Raw genomic sequence first — 16,997 nt, forward strand, 5'->3', positions numbered from 1 at the left:
AAAGCCACTTTTAACTGTCCATCCCTGGAAGTTGTTTGGTTATTTTGAGACAGGGTCTCACTGTGTAGCACTGGCTATCCAGGAAGCACACCAAGGTAGGCTGGCTGCCATCTCATGGAGTTCTGCCTTGTGTGCAGGCGTGTACCACCATGCCTGGAAGGAACTTTTAATACTGGCATCCCTAAGAGCTTTACTTCCCTTTTAAGTTTTAAGGTAAATATACTAGGTATTTCATTACTTCTAAAAAATATTGAGAAAAATAGAGGTGTTTGTTAGTGGATATGTAGGAGGATGTTGGTTGATTTTTATTTCATATATTTTCTAAAAGGCTATAGTAGATACATACTAGTTTCATAAAAACAAAATAGTAAACTTCTAGAAATCTAGAAATTAGGTTTCATTCCATGTGCAGCTCTCTGTTGGAATCTGTCTGGTGTTACCTGGATTTTTTTTTCCTTACCTCAAACCTAATGGAGCCTGACTGACGTATTGATAGTTTGCCTTTGTCTTACCAGAGTTACCCTGAGTGTAATCCATTGTGAGAAGTAGATGATCTCATCGGTAGTGTCAAGTCACACGTGTAGAACAGCTGGAGTAGTGCATCAGTAGCACAGCTTGTCTCGGTGTGTTGTTTTGTAAAGTGTTCATCCTGTGGCCAGCCCACTGATGTACAAACCTTCACGAGAGCCACTTTTTTAAGTGAAAACGTCTATGTGTTTGTCTTAAAGTGTTATTTCTTTAATTGTACATTTTTCTTAATAATGCAGTTGAAACCTAAAACTGCTTTTCAGTAGGAAGCAGACTTGCCATTCACCTGAATCACTAGGAACATTACAGTTAGTCTGATGGATACTTACGCTTAAGTTCTTATGAAAAGTGAGTCTTGAGTCATTTTTCTAGTCTACAAGAAGTTGTTAACGTGCATATGCTTTATCTCCTGCATTGCTAGGGATGAGAAGTTAGAAGTAACACAAAAGAATTACCATGTGGAAGGGCTTCTAGTAACTTCTACTGTTTTGTGAGATAACTGTTAATTCATTTTTCCAGCCTGTAATTATGATTTCTCCCGAGTTAGTAGCTTTATGATCTTCAGAGTTGCCAGCTGTCTAGTTGTTTTGGATTATAAGAGTTTCCTGGCTTTATGAAACCTAAAACAGAAAATAGAAAGGTGTGTGAGAGGAGGTGCGAGATGTAACTGTTAGTTGTGACCTGGGTAGAGATGGAAAAGTGTGCTGCAGCCCACATGTATGTATGTGTATGTGAATATATGTGTGACTCCTACACAGCTTCAGAGGAAATCAAGGGCTTTTGTTCCAGTGGGATTCTGGTGATGAGCCTTGTTGAAAATTATGTCATGGCCCAGTTATACACTAAATGGAGTTGGGTGCCAGCAAGAGGTCCTGGCAAAGAGCAAACTAGCTGCTAAATGTCATCTGAATGGGTAGGACAGAGAATGATGTATTCTGTTTCTATACGCCCTCTGTCTGTAGATTTAAGGTAAGGTTTTCACAGATACCTTTCCTTTTGGTGTGGCTCTGTATCTCCTGTTTTGACTCTGCTTTATTTTACTCAGCGTACTTAAGCCATTTCATCTATTACTGCATATGTCCCTACTGAACTCCACATGTGCCAGCTGATCCTGGACGTTCAGGTGGTGTGGTCTTCCTCCAACCATTCTCATCGCCTGTGTTTTCAATCTTGGATCTAGGTTTTCCTTAAACCACCTAAACCGAATCATAGAGTTTGTCTTCAGGTCTTAGACCCAAGTCCTGTCCATTCTAATTCTGAGGTGTCCTCACATCTTCCGCATTATACTGATGTTAGAGTTCTTAGAAGAAAGTACAGCATATGTTGCCAGGAGACTAACCCAGGTCATCTAGTCTTACCAGGATACACTTGGGTTACAAGTCTGACCTTTCTAGCACATTGTAGTGATCAGATTCCCAGTGATGACACTGTGGACCATTGTCAGTTTGTTTATCCTTTATGGTGTTGGCTCATGAGAGTGACTTGAATGACCAATACTCTGTCCTAGTATATCAAGGTTTCTAAAAACATGACTTGGAGTAGTACTTGATTTGGGTATTGAACGTGATCATAGCAATAGAAAATGAGTATTTTGAAGTGATGTTCTGTCCAGAAGGGATATGACCAGGTACTTTATACCTAAATTGTTCTCCCCTTTATCTTGTTGCATTGCCAAGATTCTTCTCTGTGCTCAGTTTTTGTGTGGTGGCCAATGGCAGATTGTTGGGAGGGTATCAAGGTAATACTTAAACTTCACTCTTAAGCTCTTCTCAATGATTGGAATGTAGCTTCCTCTTAAGTGAAAGAGGAATTAATAGTTTAGCCTACAGGCAGTTCCTTGGGAACCTCTATTGTTCAGTCTCACTAGGACTGCACAGCAGCTGGCTTTTCTCTCCCTACCAGCCTTCCCCACTTCCAAGCAAAAGACAGGGTTCATAGCACCATGGTGGACAGAGATGCATCTGGCCTACCTAGACCCCATCTCTCCTCAGCCTGGTGTCACACCTTGTGAAACACAATTTTAAAGGTGTTGTGTTGTTGCCTCCCACTTTTCTGACCCAAACTGCTTCAAGACGTGTCTGCTGTTGTGGTAATTTAAAGTTCTTTCTGAGCAATATCTACCCAAATTCCTGACAAAATGCCTATTTTTTTTTAAAGATAATTTAAAGTATTTAAAGATAATGGCTATTCTGTTTTCATTTCTAATATTCTATGTATAACCATGGCTTGGTAAATATTATACAGTCATATTAACTTGAACTTTTTACTCTTTCCTAAATTTTATAGTAGAGAGTGCAGTGAAGTTGGCATTCTCATTCTTTGCTGATCACCTTATAAATTAATAGAAACAACTATTCAAAAGCAGTTTGACAGTATGTAACAAAATAAACACATAAACACACATTTCCCCAGTAATGTCACCTCTGAGAATTTATTTTAAATAAGAGCATTTTGGAAAAAGATATACCAAAACATTCCTATGTTACAGTAGCCATTTGGTTTCTGTCAAGTATCTGTCAGCAGACAACAGCTGTAAATCAGGTGTCAGCTACCTGGCATGTTATACCCACATTGGAAAGAACAGTTGTAGCAACATTAGGAAATTGATACAGCAGAACAGCCAGGTAGCATCTGCAAACACCATGAACTCTGTGTGACTGTTATTTTAAAATACACTACCATGCTAACAATGAAATGTTCAAGTTGTAGCTTAAAGTTTTAACTGATGTGTTTTGGGTGGGGGAGAGAGAGATGACATTTTTCAGGATGTAAGTGACAAGAATAAACAAATTGATTCACTATTTTTCCTCAAAAGAGCTTTGAAGGTACAATCGTGTGGGAAAGTCAAGATCTCCATGGCCTCGTGTCCAGAAACCTACACACAGTGACAATGAACGATGGAGGGGGTGTTCTCAGAGTCATTACAGTAAGCTGCCCTTTGTTTTTTTGGGTTGGTTAGAAACATAAACAATTTTATATGCATAGAAAGTTCAGAATTTACTTTTCTCCCAGGAAGTTTCAAACAGTAGTTTTGAGTACACACAGGAGAAAGTATTACTGAGTTACCATAGTGAAGATGAACAGCTTGAGCTGTATGTTCCTGTAACTCCAGTATTAATGAATAATGTAGTTTTGCCTTAAGATTGTTCAGTTTTAAAGTAGGGTGTTTTATTTCTCAATAGTTTTTTTAGTGAACATTTTAGCAATATTTGTTCATAGCTTAGTATAGTAGTTTATACCTGTGTTCTCAGCACTCAGGAGGCTGAAACAGCAGCATTGTCCTGAACTTGAGACCAGCTAGCTACAGAGTAAGAAAGGAAGAAAAGAAACATTTCTTCCAGAGTTGCCTATCTTACCTTGATAGCAAAATGTTAGTTAAAATACTATGCTAAAATATTAAACTGAGCACAATGTCCTGTGCCTGTGGTCCCAGCTTCTTGTCAAGCTAAAGACTGCTTTAGTCCAGTGTTGAGGGCCAGCCTGGACAACATAGACAGCATCATGCTGTCTTTAAAAAGAGAGTGAGAGAATGCTTGCTTTTATTTTATTTTGAGGCAACTCTGAAGTTTCCGAATCACATTTCTTGTCAGGTTTTCCTCAGTTAGGTTAAATTTTTCAAACATAGCATAGTAAAGGTAGAGACAGACATAGTAAGCAAGAGGTGTGCTATGCTGTTACAGACAACTTTACCTTCCCCCTTGGTGCTTAGTCTAAGAATAGGAAGACACTTGGCATTTAAATGTAGAAGTTCAGAAATGATGATGATGAAATAATTCTTGGTTTTAAAATGAGTGCCATATGACTTATTACTTATTCAGAAAGTATTTCTTGCATACCTTCTCAAAGGCAGGCACAGTTATTCCATCATAGGTCCATAATCCAAGGAAAAAATAAGTCAAGGGCTGACAAGATGCCTCAGAAGGTAAAGGCATGTGATGCCAAGCCTGTTGAATTAAATTCAGTGTGAACACCCATGTACATACACATCTACACATAAATAGATATAATTTTAAAATGTTTAAGAGAAAAGAAAATATATTAAATAAATGGACACACAGAGTCACATGTAATCATGCCCTTAGCCTTGTAGGCCATGTATAGTATTTTACCTGTTATTTGTGTAAGAGGAATTTTATAGAATAGAATCATAATTTTTTTTCTTTTATTATTTTCAGAACAGGTACCTTAAATGTCATACCACCTTCTGTTTGTAAAACTTAAAAATACCTAGGATACACAAAATTTCATAATATTTGAGTTTGTTATACTAGGGCAATAATTTTCCTTCTAAGTTGAAGACTTAAGTTCAAATACAAAGACTAATGTTCTCCTTTGGAGGAAAAATAGTTGTGGAGGGTCAGAGACACCATAAATATTTAGCTAACTGGAGAAGAAAGGGGGCCTTGGTAGAAGCCCCCTGAGCAGGAGAGATTTCACCAAGTCTGCTCCCTGCCCATAAGTGATGATGTCAGGGAAATGTAAAACTAGGCTGTGACCTTTGAGAAAAATTAATAAGCGAGAGTCCTGTCAGTTTGGTAGAGTCATCTAAGAAGAATGTGGCCTGAGGCCTGTGGGCATGTCTGTAAGGGACTGTTAACTGATAGAGGGCACGTTCCACTGTGGGTGGCACTAGTCTCTGGACAGGTGGTCCTGGGCACTATAAAAAGCTAGCGAACTGTGGTCTGTGAGTGACCCATCCAGCAGCTGTCCTCCCTTAGCCGTGACTGAGTTTCTTGGTTAGAGATAATGCTGCATAGAATAGTTAGGCTTGCCTCTAAGTGCATGCTTTGGTTCCTGCCGTGACTTCCCTCAATGATAGATTTGACCTGGAAGTGTAACCTAATAAACAGTTTCCTCAAGGAAGTTGCTTTTAGACAGTGTTTATCACAACAACTTCAAACCAAAACACGAGCTACTAGAGTATTGTTAAATTCTAAACAAGCCAAAACAAATAGAACATACTGCAGTTTAAAAAGGAAGTATACTGCAATTATGAAACTAGACTTGAAATCCACAACATTCTTCTACAAACTGTATTTTAAATTAAAGACATGGTATTCACAGTGACCTCAGAGTACTCTCCAGTGGCCTTAAAGTGATGCTGTGTAGAGTCCTTCTCTACTGAGATCTGCTTAAATAGTCACCACGCAGCATCTCTTCTGTCATGAGGAGTCTGTATAGGAAATGCTGTGCAAGTGCTGGTGACTGCTTTTGATAGTTAGCGTCAGCCCTTTTCTGGAAGGCAGCCATGTTGGAGCATGAGGTAGAAAAGGCAACAGTGTATCTACACTGATAGAACTGCCTCTAAGAGGCAAGACTGTTGTTGGTTGGCATCAGTTAAGTCCTCAGGATTTCAACAGCAGGAGGAAGTCAGTTTCCGTCTGACTTGTTGGGAACAGATGATCGTTTAAAGAAGCTTTTCCCTGCCTGGCCCCTGAATTCTCAAGTGCAAGTGCATTAAGAGATTGCGGTTTTTTTGTTTGCTTATGGTTTTTTTTTTTTTTTTTTTTGAGACATGTTTCTCTTGTGCAGCCTTGGCTGTCCTGGACTCCCTTTGTAGACCAGGCTGGCCTCAAACTCAGAAATCTGCCTGCCTCTGCCTCCCAGAGTGCTGAGATTACAGGCATGTACCACCATGCCTGGCTATGTCAGGCATGAGAATTTTTGTGGGGGAAACAAAGGTGATAATTCTTTAATGTTTTTTAAAGTGATAGAGTTAGATTTAAACCAAGATGGTTTTTGTACTATTCTGTTTGTGAGTATAAGAACATTTATTTATCTTTAATTGGAATTCTGAGCACTGGGCCAGAATCATACTGATTCTTTAAATCCAAGCCATAAGGGCTGGAAGGGTGGCTTAGTGGTTGAGAGCACTGACTGCTTGTATTCATTATTTTCTATTGCTGTGATAATACAAGACCTTATAAAAGGTCTTATAAAAGAAAGTGCTTAATTTGGGGCTCACAGTTCCAAGTGGTTATAATCCATGACCATGCATGGTATGGAGCCTGGCAGCAGGCAGGCAAACTTGTTGCTGAAACAGTAGTTGAAAGTTTACATCTTGATCCACAGGCTCAAGAACTAACTGGGAATGGCTTTTTGAACCCTCAAGGCCCACCCCAGTAACACATCTCCTCCAAGAAAGCCATGCTTCCTACTAATCTTTTCCAAACAGTCCTACCAACTGGGGACCAAATATTCAAATATATGAGATATGGAAGGGGGGTCATTCTTACTCAAACCACCACACTGCTCTTCAGAGGACCTATGTTATGTTCCCAGCACCTGCTTAGTGTCTCCAGCTTTGGGGTCTAATGTCCTCTTCTGACCTGCATGCAGGTGAATAGGCATACTACAGACATACACACATGCTTGCATACAAAATATCTATGCACATAAAGTAAAAGGTATAAATAAAAATCCATGGCATCAGTGTCTGCTGTAGGACAGGGGTATCTGCTGGATCAGTTCTGCATTGTTAATACATTCACTGTTAGTCGTGAAATGCCTGAGCACTTTTGTTTTCATTCCTTTCAGGCTGGGGAAGGGGCACTGCCTCATGAATTCATGGAAGGCGTGGAGGGAGTTGCAGGTGGCTTTATCTACACTGTTCAGGGTAAGTTGGCTAGTGCAAAAGCAAACTCAATGTAGTTAACCTTGTTTTATAATTTGCTGTAAAAGGTCATCTTGTCATGTTAAAAGTTCCTTATTTAGCTAGGTACAATGTTGTATGCCTGAAATGCTAACATTTAAGAGACTGTAGGAAGATCATGACTTCAAAGTCATCTTGGGTTATGTGGAATACCCTGTCTCCAAAACAAAGCCAAAAGCTTAATTTTTAAAGCCATGCATTTTGTTATGCAAGTAAAGCATAGTTGGACTCTTTTTTTTTTTTTTCCCGTTGGTTCAAGTTTTGTTGCTTCCCAGCGTAATGAAACAGTGCTGCAGAGAACATTGTGCTACCCATGTAAGACAGTATGTCTAATGTCACATCACAAGTAGGCTCCACTGACTGTAACTGCCCCACCTAAGGATCCTTATGAACGTGTGCTCCATGGGCTTGCTTGGGGAAGGAATTCTGGTAACATTTTCAAGCTCTGGGTCTCAAGTGTGAACAGTAAGCTTTTCCTTTTCAGAAGGTGACACACTGTTACAAAGCCTTCATTCTCGGCCCCAGAGACTTGCAGATCACATACGGGATCTGCGAATGGAAGATGCCTTACTGCAGGAGGAAAGCAGCGTCTATGATGACATTGTCTTCGTGGATGTTGTGGATACTTACCGGAATGTTCCTGCAAAATTACTGAACTTTTATAGATGGTAGGTTGTGCTGATGTTGGGTAGCTGAAATTTGCTTTGTTATTTTGATGTAGAAACATCAAGCCACTGAGATTTCAAAATTCCAAAGACTCATCATCTGGGATATCCTGGATCCTTTTAAAAAAAAAAAAAAATTTTTTTTAAATTTTAAGGGTTTTTTTTTCTTTTTTTTAAATTCATGTATGTGCCTTTTTGTCTGCTATGTGATGTGTGGGTGCCTTTGGAAGCCAAAAGAAGGCATCAGATCCTCTGGAACTAGGGTTACAAACAGTTGTAAGCTGCCCTACATGAGTACCAGGAGCCAAATGAGTACCAGGTCCTTTGTAGTGCCTGGCTCTTGACTGCTGAGCCAACTCTCCAGCACCTGGCTTCTTTGGAAGACATCTTCTGACATTCTGTTGCTTTCTCATTTTGACGAACAGATCCACAGAGTGAATGGTATTAAGTGGTCAAAATGAACAAAAGAAAAATTCCCTTTGATTCATTTCTACATACTTTGGATATCTCAGCCTAGCACTGGATAAAATAAGTGAGACTGGGAATGGTCCCTTTTTTTAATTCCTGCCTAACTATCCCAATTCCCTAGTTATATTCACACTAAGTTACTAATCTGAATTCTGCTCAACTAAATATTCACCTTCCATTTCCAGTCTCTACTCCATCAACTTCCAAACTCTTGTATTGGAATAGATGCTGTGGCGCATGAGTTTGGTCGCAGCTACACGGAGGCTGAGACAGAAGGCTCCTTTGAGTCTAGAAGTTTAAGGCCAGGTTTCACAGGTTGGCAAGACTTTGAAAGACAAATAACAACCCTTGTCTGGTTTGCACACTTTTATGAGATGCTCCGTAAAATGAACTCTCCTAACTTCCTAGAGCCTTCAGTGGCTCTTAAATCTTGACTGTACTCTATGTTTGTGACAGGAATTTGTTAGATCTTTAACATACGTAGTTGGTAGTTACTTGTAGCTGCCCTGACTTGCTGAGGAGCACCTTGCTCTCTCACGTGGCTGAGATACTGACTCCCTAGAATTGTCTGTCTGTCCTGTGCCTGACTAGGATTTCACAAATTTTCTTTTTAAAACCTTATCAAGGACTTATTTCTTGGAAAGGCCTACCAGATCTCTTTCTTCACTTCCCTTCTCAGGTTGGAAGTTCAAAAGGGTATTCTGGATATGTTTTCTTGGAGTCATAATCTGTAGATGGTCCAGTTAGTTTGTTGAAGGTAACATTTCCTCACTGGGGCCAATTGTTATTTTGGAGGCATCTAGGGTGGAAAGCAGAAGAGTCTGGAATATCAGGACTGATAGATAAGGAGTCTGTCACAGCCAGGCAGTTGTGGCATAGCTTAGATCCCAGCACTTAAGTCGAAGTGTGGATGAGGCCACCATGAGGAGTTTCAGGAATTGGAGGTCAGGCCTCAGATTTGGGGGGTGTGGGGGCACTACTAGAATTTCCCAGATGTGAAAATTGGACTTGGCGCAGAGACTACCTTTAGCTTGTTTCCCCCTCCTGTTCCTTACACACCTCTCCGTTTGTTTTCTGCTTCCCTTCCTTACTTCTGCAGTGTGGCTGCCAAACCTCAGCAGAGCTGATTTGGATTTGCCCCCAGTAGCCCACACCACCATCCACCTTCTGGTTTTTAGCAGGCTTTGTATGGGAGGACATAGCCCTGGGGACAAAAAGGAGGACAGGTGTTCTACTAGTAGGAGGGTACTAGCAGTGCCTTCCACAGTTTACATCAGTGTTTAATTATTTGACTTTATTTACTCCGCAGAATCACCAGAGACTTAACCATCCTTATGACAAAAGCTTATTTCTGCCTGGCAAATATTATGTGTCTGTTACACTGTTAAAAATAACCTAAAAGGCCGAGTTTGGTGGTGCACACCTTTAGTCCCATTGCTCCAGAGGCAGAGGCAGGTGGATTTTATGAGTTCAAGGCCAGCTTCGTCTACATAGTAAATTCTGGTTGGTTCCCTGACAAGTCTGTACTTAACAAACAGATGTGCAAGGACCAATAGTGAGGTAGGAAACCCAGTTTTGCCATGTTTGATGCATTGAAGTTTTGGTATCTAGAGAAATGAAGCAAGTCACACACCCCAATCCCTGTTCTTTCAGAGGGTTGTTTATAATAATTTAAATGCTGGAAATTAATTCCAAAGAGAAATATGTTTGCATGTTATAAGTCATGTTTTAACCCATAAAAAAAGAAATACTTTGAGACTGTCTCACTCAGTAGCTCTTGGCTGGTCTAGAACTCACAGAGCTCCACCTGCCTCTGCTTCCTACCATACCTGGCCCATTTCATAACATACTTTGTTCACGGTATTCTAAGTGAGAACTTCAGGTCTGGTTTGTGTCCCATGATCCTGGGTTTTGTGACTGGGCTCACATGGGGCAGGATACAGGTGATAGGTAAGTCTGGCAGCTGACGTGGAGAATGACTGGGAAGCACTTGTTAGAACAGGTATTCTACTTCAGTCAGACTTTGTTCGCATTCTTCTGTAACTCCAGTGACAACCAAGTAAGTGCAGTTGATGGCCAAGTGATAGTGCTCTCTGTGTGCAGGGTCAGACACAGAAGGTGCACAGCTGCACAGGTATACTGTGCCCTTCCAGGGCTGCACTGACCTGTACGTCCCTTTTTCTGTCAACAGGACTGTGGAAACTACCAGCTTTGGTTTGCTGCTCAAGACAGATGATGACTGTTACATAGACTTAGAAGCTGTCTTTAATAGAATTGCTCAGAAGACTCTAAATGGGCCTAATCTCTGGTGGGGAAAGTAAGTGAAACATGGACAGCCATTGGCTTTCAAGGTACCTAAGTGCAGTTGATTTACAGTGGAATATGAAATTACTTTCTACAAGGAAAGTGTTATGAAGTCTCTTACTGCTTATACTACCCTAGATTAGTATGCTATCACTATAATCTGAGGGATCTTTTTTTTTTTTTTTTCTATTGAAAAATCTCAGGTTTATTAACCGGGCGTCTAAAGATGTGGTTTTAGAAGTGCATAGTCCTTGGAAGCATTTTGTTGTTGTTGTTAGAACCATGTATGATATATCTGCACAGACATTGTCTTTGCAACTTAGAAACACTGCAGGATTAGTGATTTGGCAGGTTTGGTAACATTTAAATATGGATGGAAACACAGGGTAGGCTTCTCTTAGCTTCCATTCAGAAGCTGAGAGCTTACTGAACTAATCTATATAAAGTACCATTGGGTACATAATTCCTTTTCTTAGGCTGCAAGAATTTTTCCCTGTTCTACAAGCTCATTCCTTGGTAGTGATCAAAGGAGACTAATAGAAGGATGTGGCCAGCCATAACAAAGAAGCCACCTTTGTAACCTCTCAGTTTCAGGTTGAACTGGGCAGTGGACAGAACTGGAAAGTGGCAGGAGCTGGAGTACCCCAGCCCAGCTTACCCTGCCTTTGCATGTGGGTCAGGGTACATGATCTCCAAGGATATCGTTGACTGGCTGGCAGGCAACTCTGGACGCTTAAAGACCTATCAGGTAACAAGTTCACTCATGCACTCCAATGTCCTGATGTCACTGGAGCTTACCAGCCTACCATGATTGTCCTTGTCTGTAGAAGTCACTCCCTAAAGATCAGGGATGTGTTCCTGCCACCTCTCAGACTTAGCCGTGCGTGATGACTATTCCTGTATTTTGAGCCTACATTGTTCTAAATCTTCATTTGCGAGTGTATACGCTGGAGAAAAGTAAACACTTCTGTTCATAAGAAAGAAGCTAAAGAAGCGCTTTCTTTCTTCTGACCTGGTTATAGTGTCAGGGACCAATGCCCAGTTACTAGATCCATAGCACACCTCCCTGTGCTGGTATAAGGCATGGAAGGAGAGGGCTTGTTTGTTCACTGTTTCTGTCCTGTCTCCCAGCTCTAGCTCACTCTTACACATCTGGGTTGGCTTTATCTACATGTGGCCTTTTGTTACAAAAACATTAAAAAGTTTGCATTTGACTATGAGTAGGGTGAAGATGTCAGCATGGGCATTTGGATGGCAGCCATAGGACCTAAAAGACACCAGGTAAGCAGGATTTGGGGTGCTGGCCTCAGGCTCTTGGAGGTATGCAAGTGAACTTACATACTGTACTTCCAACTTTGGGCCTTCTGGCATCCCAGCTGTGCTCTTCTGTCACAATACTCTATCTCATTATTCCTCAGAACATGTGTCTTATGTTTAAACCAAAAGGAAATGCTATGAATGATAGTTCCTTACCCAAAAAATGAATTAGTCTTCAGATTTGATCAGAAATTCCTTGTAGTTTTACAATTTAGAATCTGTTGACTTGAGTTTCTGCCACATGAGAAGACCTCTCAATTCAATCTGACAGAAGACTTTACCTAGCATTTTACTAATAAGGAGACAGGCTGGGAAAATGTGTGTGCAAATGCCAAAACTGAAGGTAGGAAAGCAGGGCCAGGGGCACAAGCTTTTGCCTCATCTGTTGTACTGATTTCTAGATTCTTGCACCTTCTGCTCTGGCTGTAAGTATAGAGAACAGGACATGTAGTGCCTTGCCATTCAGAGCCTCGCGTCTACGTACCTACTCAGTAGGGACAGGAATACACATATCCTGTCAGCTTAACTTGAGTCCTGCTGCTCCGCATACTCGGCCTTCTCAGTGAATCTGAGCATCGTGACCTGTGGCTTCCATGGACTGTGTGTGGAGCTTGTTGATGCACTGAGATCCTTTATTGTGACTCTAGCCTCTGAACAGTCATACATAGAATATCCACTTTATCCTGCCCTGTGGGGGCATTGTCATTTTTTAAACCTTTCACATTACTTTCTGGAGCTGAAGAGCCCCTTGGATAGAAAGCTTTGCTCCCTTCCATGTACCCACAAAGCATGGGGCTCACTCTGCTGCCACTGGTGAGTCCCTCATTCTAGGTGTGCTTTTAAGAGACAGGGATCACCAGGACCCTCAAGGCAAATGCTGGCTCCAGCAGTCCCTACGTCCATCAGAATTGACATGGTTTAAAAAGATTTTGATTAGTTTCCGGTTCCGACGTCCTCTTTCTCTTCAAAGATGAGGGCAGCCGAGAGGACCTCAGTGTGCAGATCTTCGTGAAGACCCTCATGGGCAAGACTATCCATCACTCTTAAGGTGGAGCCCAGTGACACCCACCACTGGGAATGTCAAGGCCAAGATCTAAGACCAGAAGCCATCCCACCTGATCAGCACAGGCTGGTATTCGCTGGCAAGCAGATGGAGGATGGCCGCACCCTAACTACAACATCCAGAAAGAGTCCACCTTGCACCTGGTGCTGTACCTGCATGGTGGCATCATCACGCTGTCCCTGTCAGCTTGCCCAGAAGTACAATTGTGACAGATGATCTGCCGCCAAGTGCTCCACATGTCTGCACCCCTCTGCAGTCAGCTGCTACAGGCAGAAGTGCTGCCTCACCACAACCTGCATCCCAAGGTCAAATAAAGTTGAGGTTGTACGTGGCCCGTGACGCCTTTCATTGACTGGAGCAGTAAAAAAAAAAAAAAAAAAAAAAAAAAAAGATTTTATCCATGGTTTATGTTCTCAGATTCCATGTGTTTCTTCATATACATGTTCTATTACTCTGCTGAGCAGCGTGGTACTTGAGGCTCAGGTCAGTCTTGGACACGCCTGCTCTTCTTACAGCACAGCGACAGGACGGAGTCAGCTTCACTCTCACTGCATTTGATCCTTAAGTGAGGTGATTCACAAAGACATGGTACAGGTCAGGCATCCTACCAGAGCACTGCTGCCACTGCTTTATGACCAACCCTCTAAAAAGGGACTGTAAAGTGTTCATTTGTGCTGCTTGTACTTGTTTTCATAGAATTGCATGTGCTGACCCTCAGAATCTGAATGCATTTAAGTGACTGCATGTTTATGGGTAGTGTGGCATTTGGAGACTCTTAATCTTCACAGTGTGGTTTGTGTTCACAGCCCCAGGACAATGAGGTGCATTCCCCAAATCAGGAGCCATCTCCCACTCCCAAATCTCAAGAGTTGTTCAGCTGTGGTAGAGTACATTTAGGTGTCCCACATATATCCTATCCTGATTCTGATTTTGTTTCTCAACAGGACAGCCTGTGGCTGTGTGAGAAAACCTGTGAGACAGGAATGCTGTCTTCTCCTCAGTACTCACCAGAAGAGCTGAGCAGACTGTGGGAACTGAAGGAGCTGTGCGGTGATCCTTGTCAGTGTGAGGCAAAAGTGAGGTGATCCTCAAAGACCAGGGACTGTAAGTCTGAGGAGAGCCCGTGGCTGGTATTGAGCTGTAAGCAGTAGGGTATTACTAGTGTTTGCACAGATCTTAATGACTCAACTGGTACTGTAGCATGCTTTTATTTATAAATTGGAAGTTTATTTATACCAAATTATTTTATAAAAAGTATTGCTAAATTCCTGATCACTGTCAATAATTAGTAATTCATTATCATTTTTTGTTAAACCTGGCCAGATCCAGAAAATTGTAATAGCACCATTTGAATCTCAACCAGGATTACAAAATAGCTTTGCCTAACTTAAATAGGCCAGAAAGAACCTACAAAGATGCTGTGTGGTGCAGGGGTCATATATATACCAAAGTCTGAGTTGCTGGAAATACCAGTTTGTGGATCTCTGATACGGGGGCAACCTGGCCTTGAAAAGGAAATGCTGTAACCTGAAGTTTGGGATCTTGCTTTTAAAAATGTTTATTTACCTAGGTAGCATGTTTTCTTTTACCGTTTAATGTCTATCCTGAATGTCTCCGGGTAGTACTGAGACATTTACTCTCACTAATCTGTTTTTGTGAGTATGAGTAAAAGTGAACACCTCAGGGTTCTGTGTCACAGGGAAGTAGGGAAGGCACTCACTCAGCCTTGCCTGATGTTTACCTAAGATTGAGTAGGAGGTGGTGATCTGTGGAAGACAGGCTCAGTGTAGGCATAATTTAGGAAAAGTATGGTGCACAGAGTAGAAGATACGTCTCCTCGGCTAAAGGGACATTCTCAGAATGATCAACCAAATCACTGTAGAAAACTTTAAAATAGTAAGTAGCCCACAGCAGATGTTAACTGTTAGACTGTTTCTACTTCATATTTACATCTTCACATAAGGGAGTGCAGTAAAGCTATGAAAACAGAAAGAGTAGGAAAAAAAATCATTAGTAATCAAAACCTTTATTAATATACAACCAAATGGTCTTTTCCCAACAAAGCATACAACCTTTGTGAAGGCAAAGTTTTTGTGTCTGGTGTATACACATTCCAGTCACTAAACTCTTACAGTTGGACTGCTACCATCGCACTAGTAGACAATCTCCATTTTCTACAGAATAAAACTGTAATGACTGTAGATCATTTTCTAGTTCAATTTCTCTGCCAGGCATCTAAAATTAGAACAAAGTGGGGAAGACTAAGTAAGACAGATCTGATGGCACATGCTCTACATGCTACCCTCCAATGGCACATGACTGGACAAGTCAAAAGGCAGCCTCCATTTACAGTCTGTTGTGCATGGCACATGGTACTGTGGAGAGCTTAGCTTTGTGTTTTTGCTTAGCAACTCACCTTGGGACTTTCATAGGACAACATAAGTTCTGACACAGGAACTTTGAGAAGACGTGATAGCAGTCCCTTTACCTTTTGAACTGTCATGGAATCTATCAAAGAAAAGAAAAATCCATTTCTCTCAAATGATGACTTCATGTAGAAACAGCTCTGGTGAGGCAGCCATGATCTGTTCTTTTTTAGCATTAGTTTACCTAAGATGATGAAAGGCTTGACCCACTGTACCTGTTGATTCTTTTGGCAAACTGGAAAATGGAGACAATGTTTGACCCAATTGGTCTTGACAGTAAGGTGTGATACCATTTTAGTAGCATTTACTATTTCTTCCTCAATCTATGTAGCCAGAAATAATCATCTTAACTGAGGAGAAAAATACAAGCCTTTGTGATAACTTCCTAAGGGGTTGCTAAAGATCCCTGGAGTGGGGCCTTGAGGACACCTCTCAGCCTTACTTTCCCTCTAGAAGACAGCATAGACATAAGTGGTTGATGAGGTCCCTCCTAGCATGAGTGTCCAGTTAACATCATGATGTGCACACATGACCGGTCAGTGTGGTAAGTTAGCTCAGAAACACAAATGCTCTGGTCCGTTCAGAACACACTAGGAACTTCTTTCCAAAGACAGGTTGTGCTACATAGTGGATATTTTGATTAAGAATATTAGTTTCTCTGAAGCTTTAGCTGAAAAGTACAGCAATAGTGTGGTACCCCACAAAGATCACAATGTAGTCAATTATTTTTCTATAAAACTTGTTTTTATAAATGCTGTGTTTTTATGCAACTTGTGATAATAAATCTCTATTTTAGAATAAAACTAGCCTTTTTCCTCTTTGTGACCCACTTTGACAGCTGGACTACCCTGAATGTCTTGATTAAATTTACTATGTCTGAAGAGGAGTGGGTTGGGTCCCAGGCTGAAGAAGGAGGGGAAAGGGAGAAAACAGGTAGAGTGCCAGCTTGGCTCAGCTTCCCTAGTACAAACCTAATGTGTCATTGCCATACTCCCAAGCAGTGTCAGCATAAACCTTCATTATATTGCTTGAGTAGTTTTTCAGAGCAACAAGAAAAAAGTTAATACGCACTGTTAATTTTTCATGAAATATTATATACCACCATTATAGAAATTGGATTTCTGGTTTAAAAGAAAAATGGAGAAATTAGCCCTAAATGGATGGTTATTCTGAGAAGTTTACTTCTGAATGCAACTAGCAGTATCATAAGCAGTATCTTGGGCCAGCTTGTTTGGTCTGACAGACACAGATTTTAAATCAGATAATTTACTGTACTGATAGGCAAATATGGAGATGTATTTGATAGAGCCATTCAGATTCATATGTTTCCACATCTTCAAGTGCTCCTGGCTTTAAATCTAACCCACTAGCTGTGAATGAAGTTAATCTTGAGAATTTACAGAACTGTATCATGTTAAAAAAAATAGGCTGATTCTTTTCAGTGCAAGTCTAAGGTCAATTATGGTGATCCAAAGCATTTATTTTTCTGATATTAACTTAGTTCCAGTTTTGCAAATATTTTTAAAGGTCTCTTAAAAAAAAAAATGCATTCTCTCTGGGTTGTTTAAAAGCAC

At 41.0% G+C, this 16,997-nt stretch overlaps 2 protein-coding genes across 4 annotated transcripts in view; one reads left to right on the plus strand and one right to left on the minus strand.

The window, feature by feature from the left end:
- The window catches only part of B3galnt2 (beta-1,3-N-acetylgalactosaminyltransferase 2), a 41,333-nt gene extending 25,107 nt beyond the window's left edge, over nucleotides 1–16,226 (plus strand). Inside the window, exons 6-12 of one of the 2 annotated variants that reach the window (XM_055603952.1) lie at nucleotides 3,344–3,454; nucleotides 7,066–7,144; nucleotides 7,665–7,848; nucleotides 10,505–10,630; nucleotides 11,206–11,365; nucleotides 11,842–11,898; nucleotides 13,942–16,226. In XM_055603952.1, coding sequence (XP_055459927.1) covers nucleotides 3,344–3,454; nucleotides 7,066–7,144; nucleotides 7,665–7,848; nucleotides 10,505–10,630; nucleotides 11,206–11,365; nucleotides 11,842–11,898; nucleotides 13,942–14,082 — 858 coding nt within the window. In that variant the 3' untranslated portion in view covers nucleotides 14,083–16,226. Of the gene's footprint in view, nucleotides 1–3,343; nucleotides 3,455–7,065; nucleotides 7,145–7,664; nucleotides 7,849–10,504; nucleotides 10,631–11,205; nucleotides 11,366–11,841; nucleotides 11,899–12,904; nucleotides 13,329–13,941 lie in introns of those variants that run through there. The other variant, XM_055603953.1, reaches the window with a different exon arrangement.
- Nucleotides 15,008–16,997, minus strand: part of Tbce (tubulin folding cofactor E) — a 41,475-nt gene continuing 39,485 nt past the window's right edge. For both annotated transcript variants that reach the window (XM_055603950.1, XM_055603949.1), the window contains exons 16-17: nucleotides 15,414–15,505; nucleotides 15,008–15,232 (exon numbers count right to left, since the gene is read on the minus strand). In XM_055603950.1, coding sequence (XP_055459925.1) covers nucleotides 15,140–15,232; nucleotides 15,414–15,505 — 185 coding nt within the window. In that variant the 3' untranslated portion in view covers nucleotides 15,008–15,139. The remainder of the gene's footprint in view (nucleotides 15,233–15,413; nucleotides 15,506–16,997) is intronic.

The sequence above is a fragment of the Psammomys obesus genome, unplaced genomic scaffold (genome assembly GCF_907164565.1).
Source record: "Psammomys obesus unplaced genomic scaffold, mPsaObe1.curated_primary_1811, whole genome shotgun sequence".
In the NCBI taxonomy this organism is placed as follows: domain Eukaryota; kingdom Metazoa; phylum Chordata; class Mammalia; order Rodentia; family Muridae; genus Psammomys; species Psammomys obesus.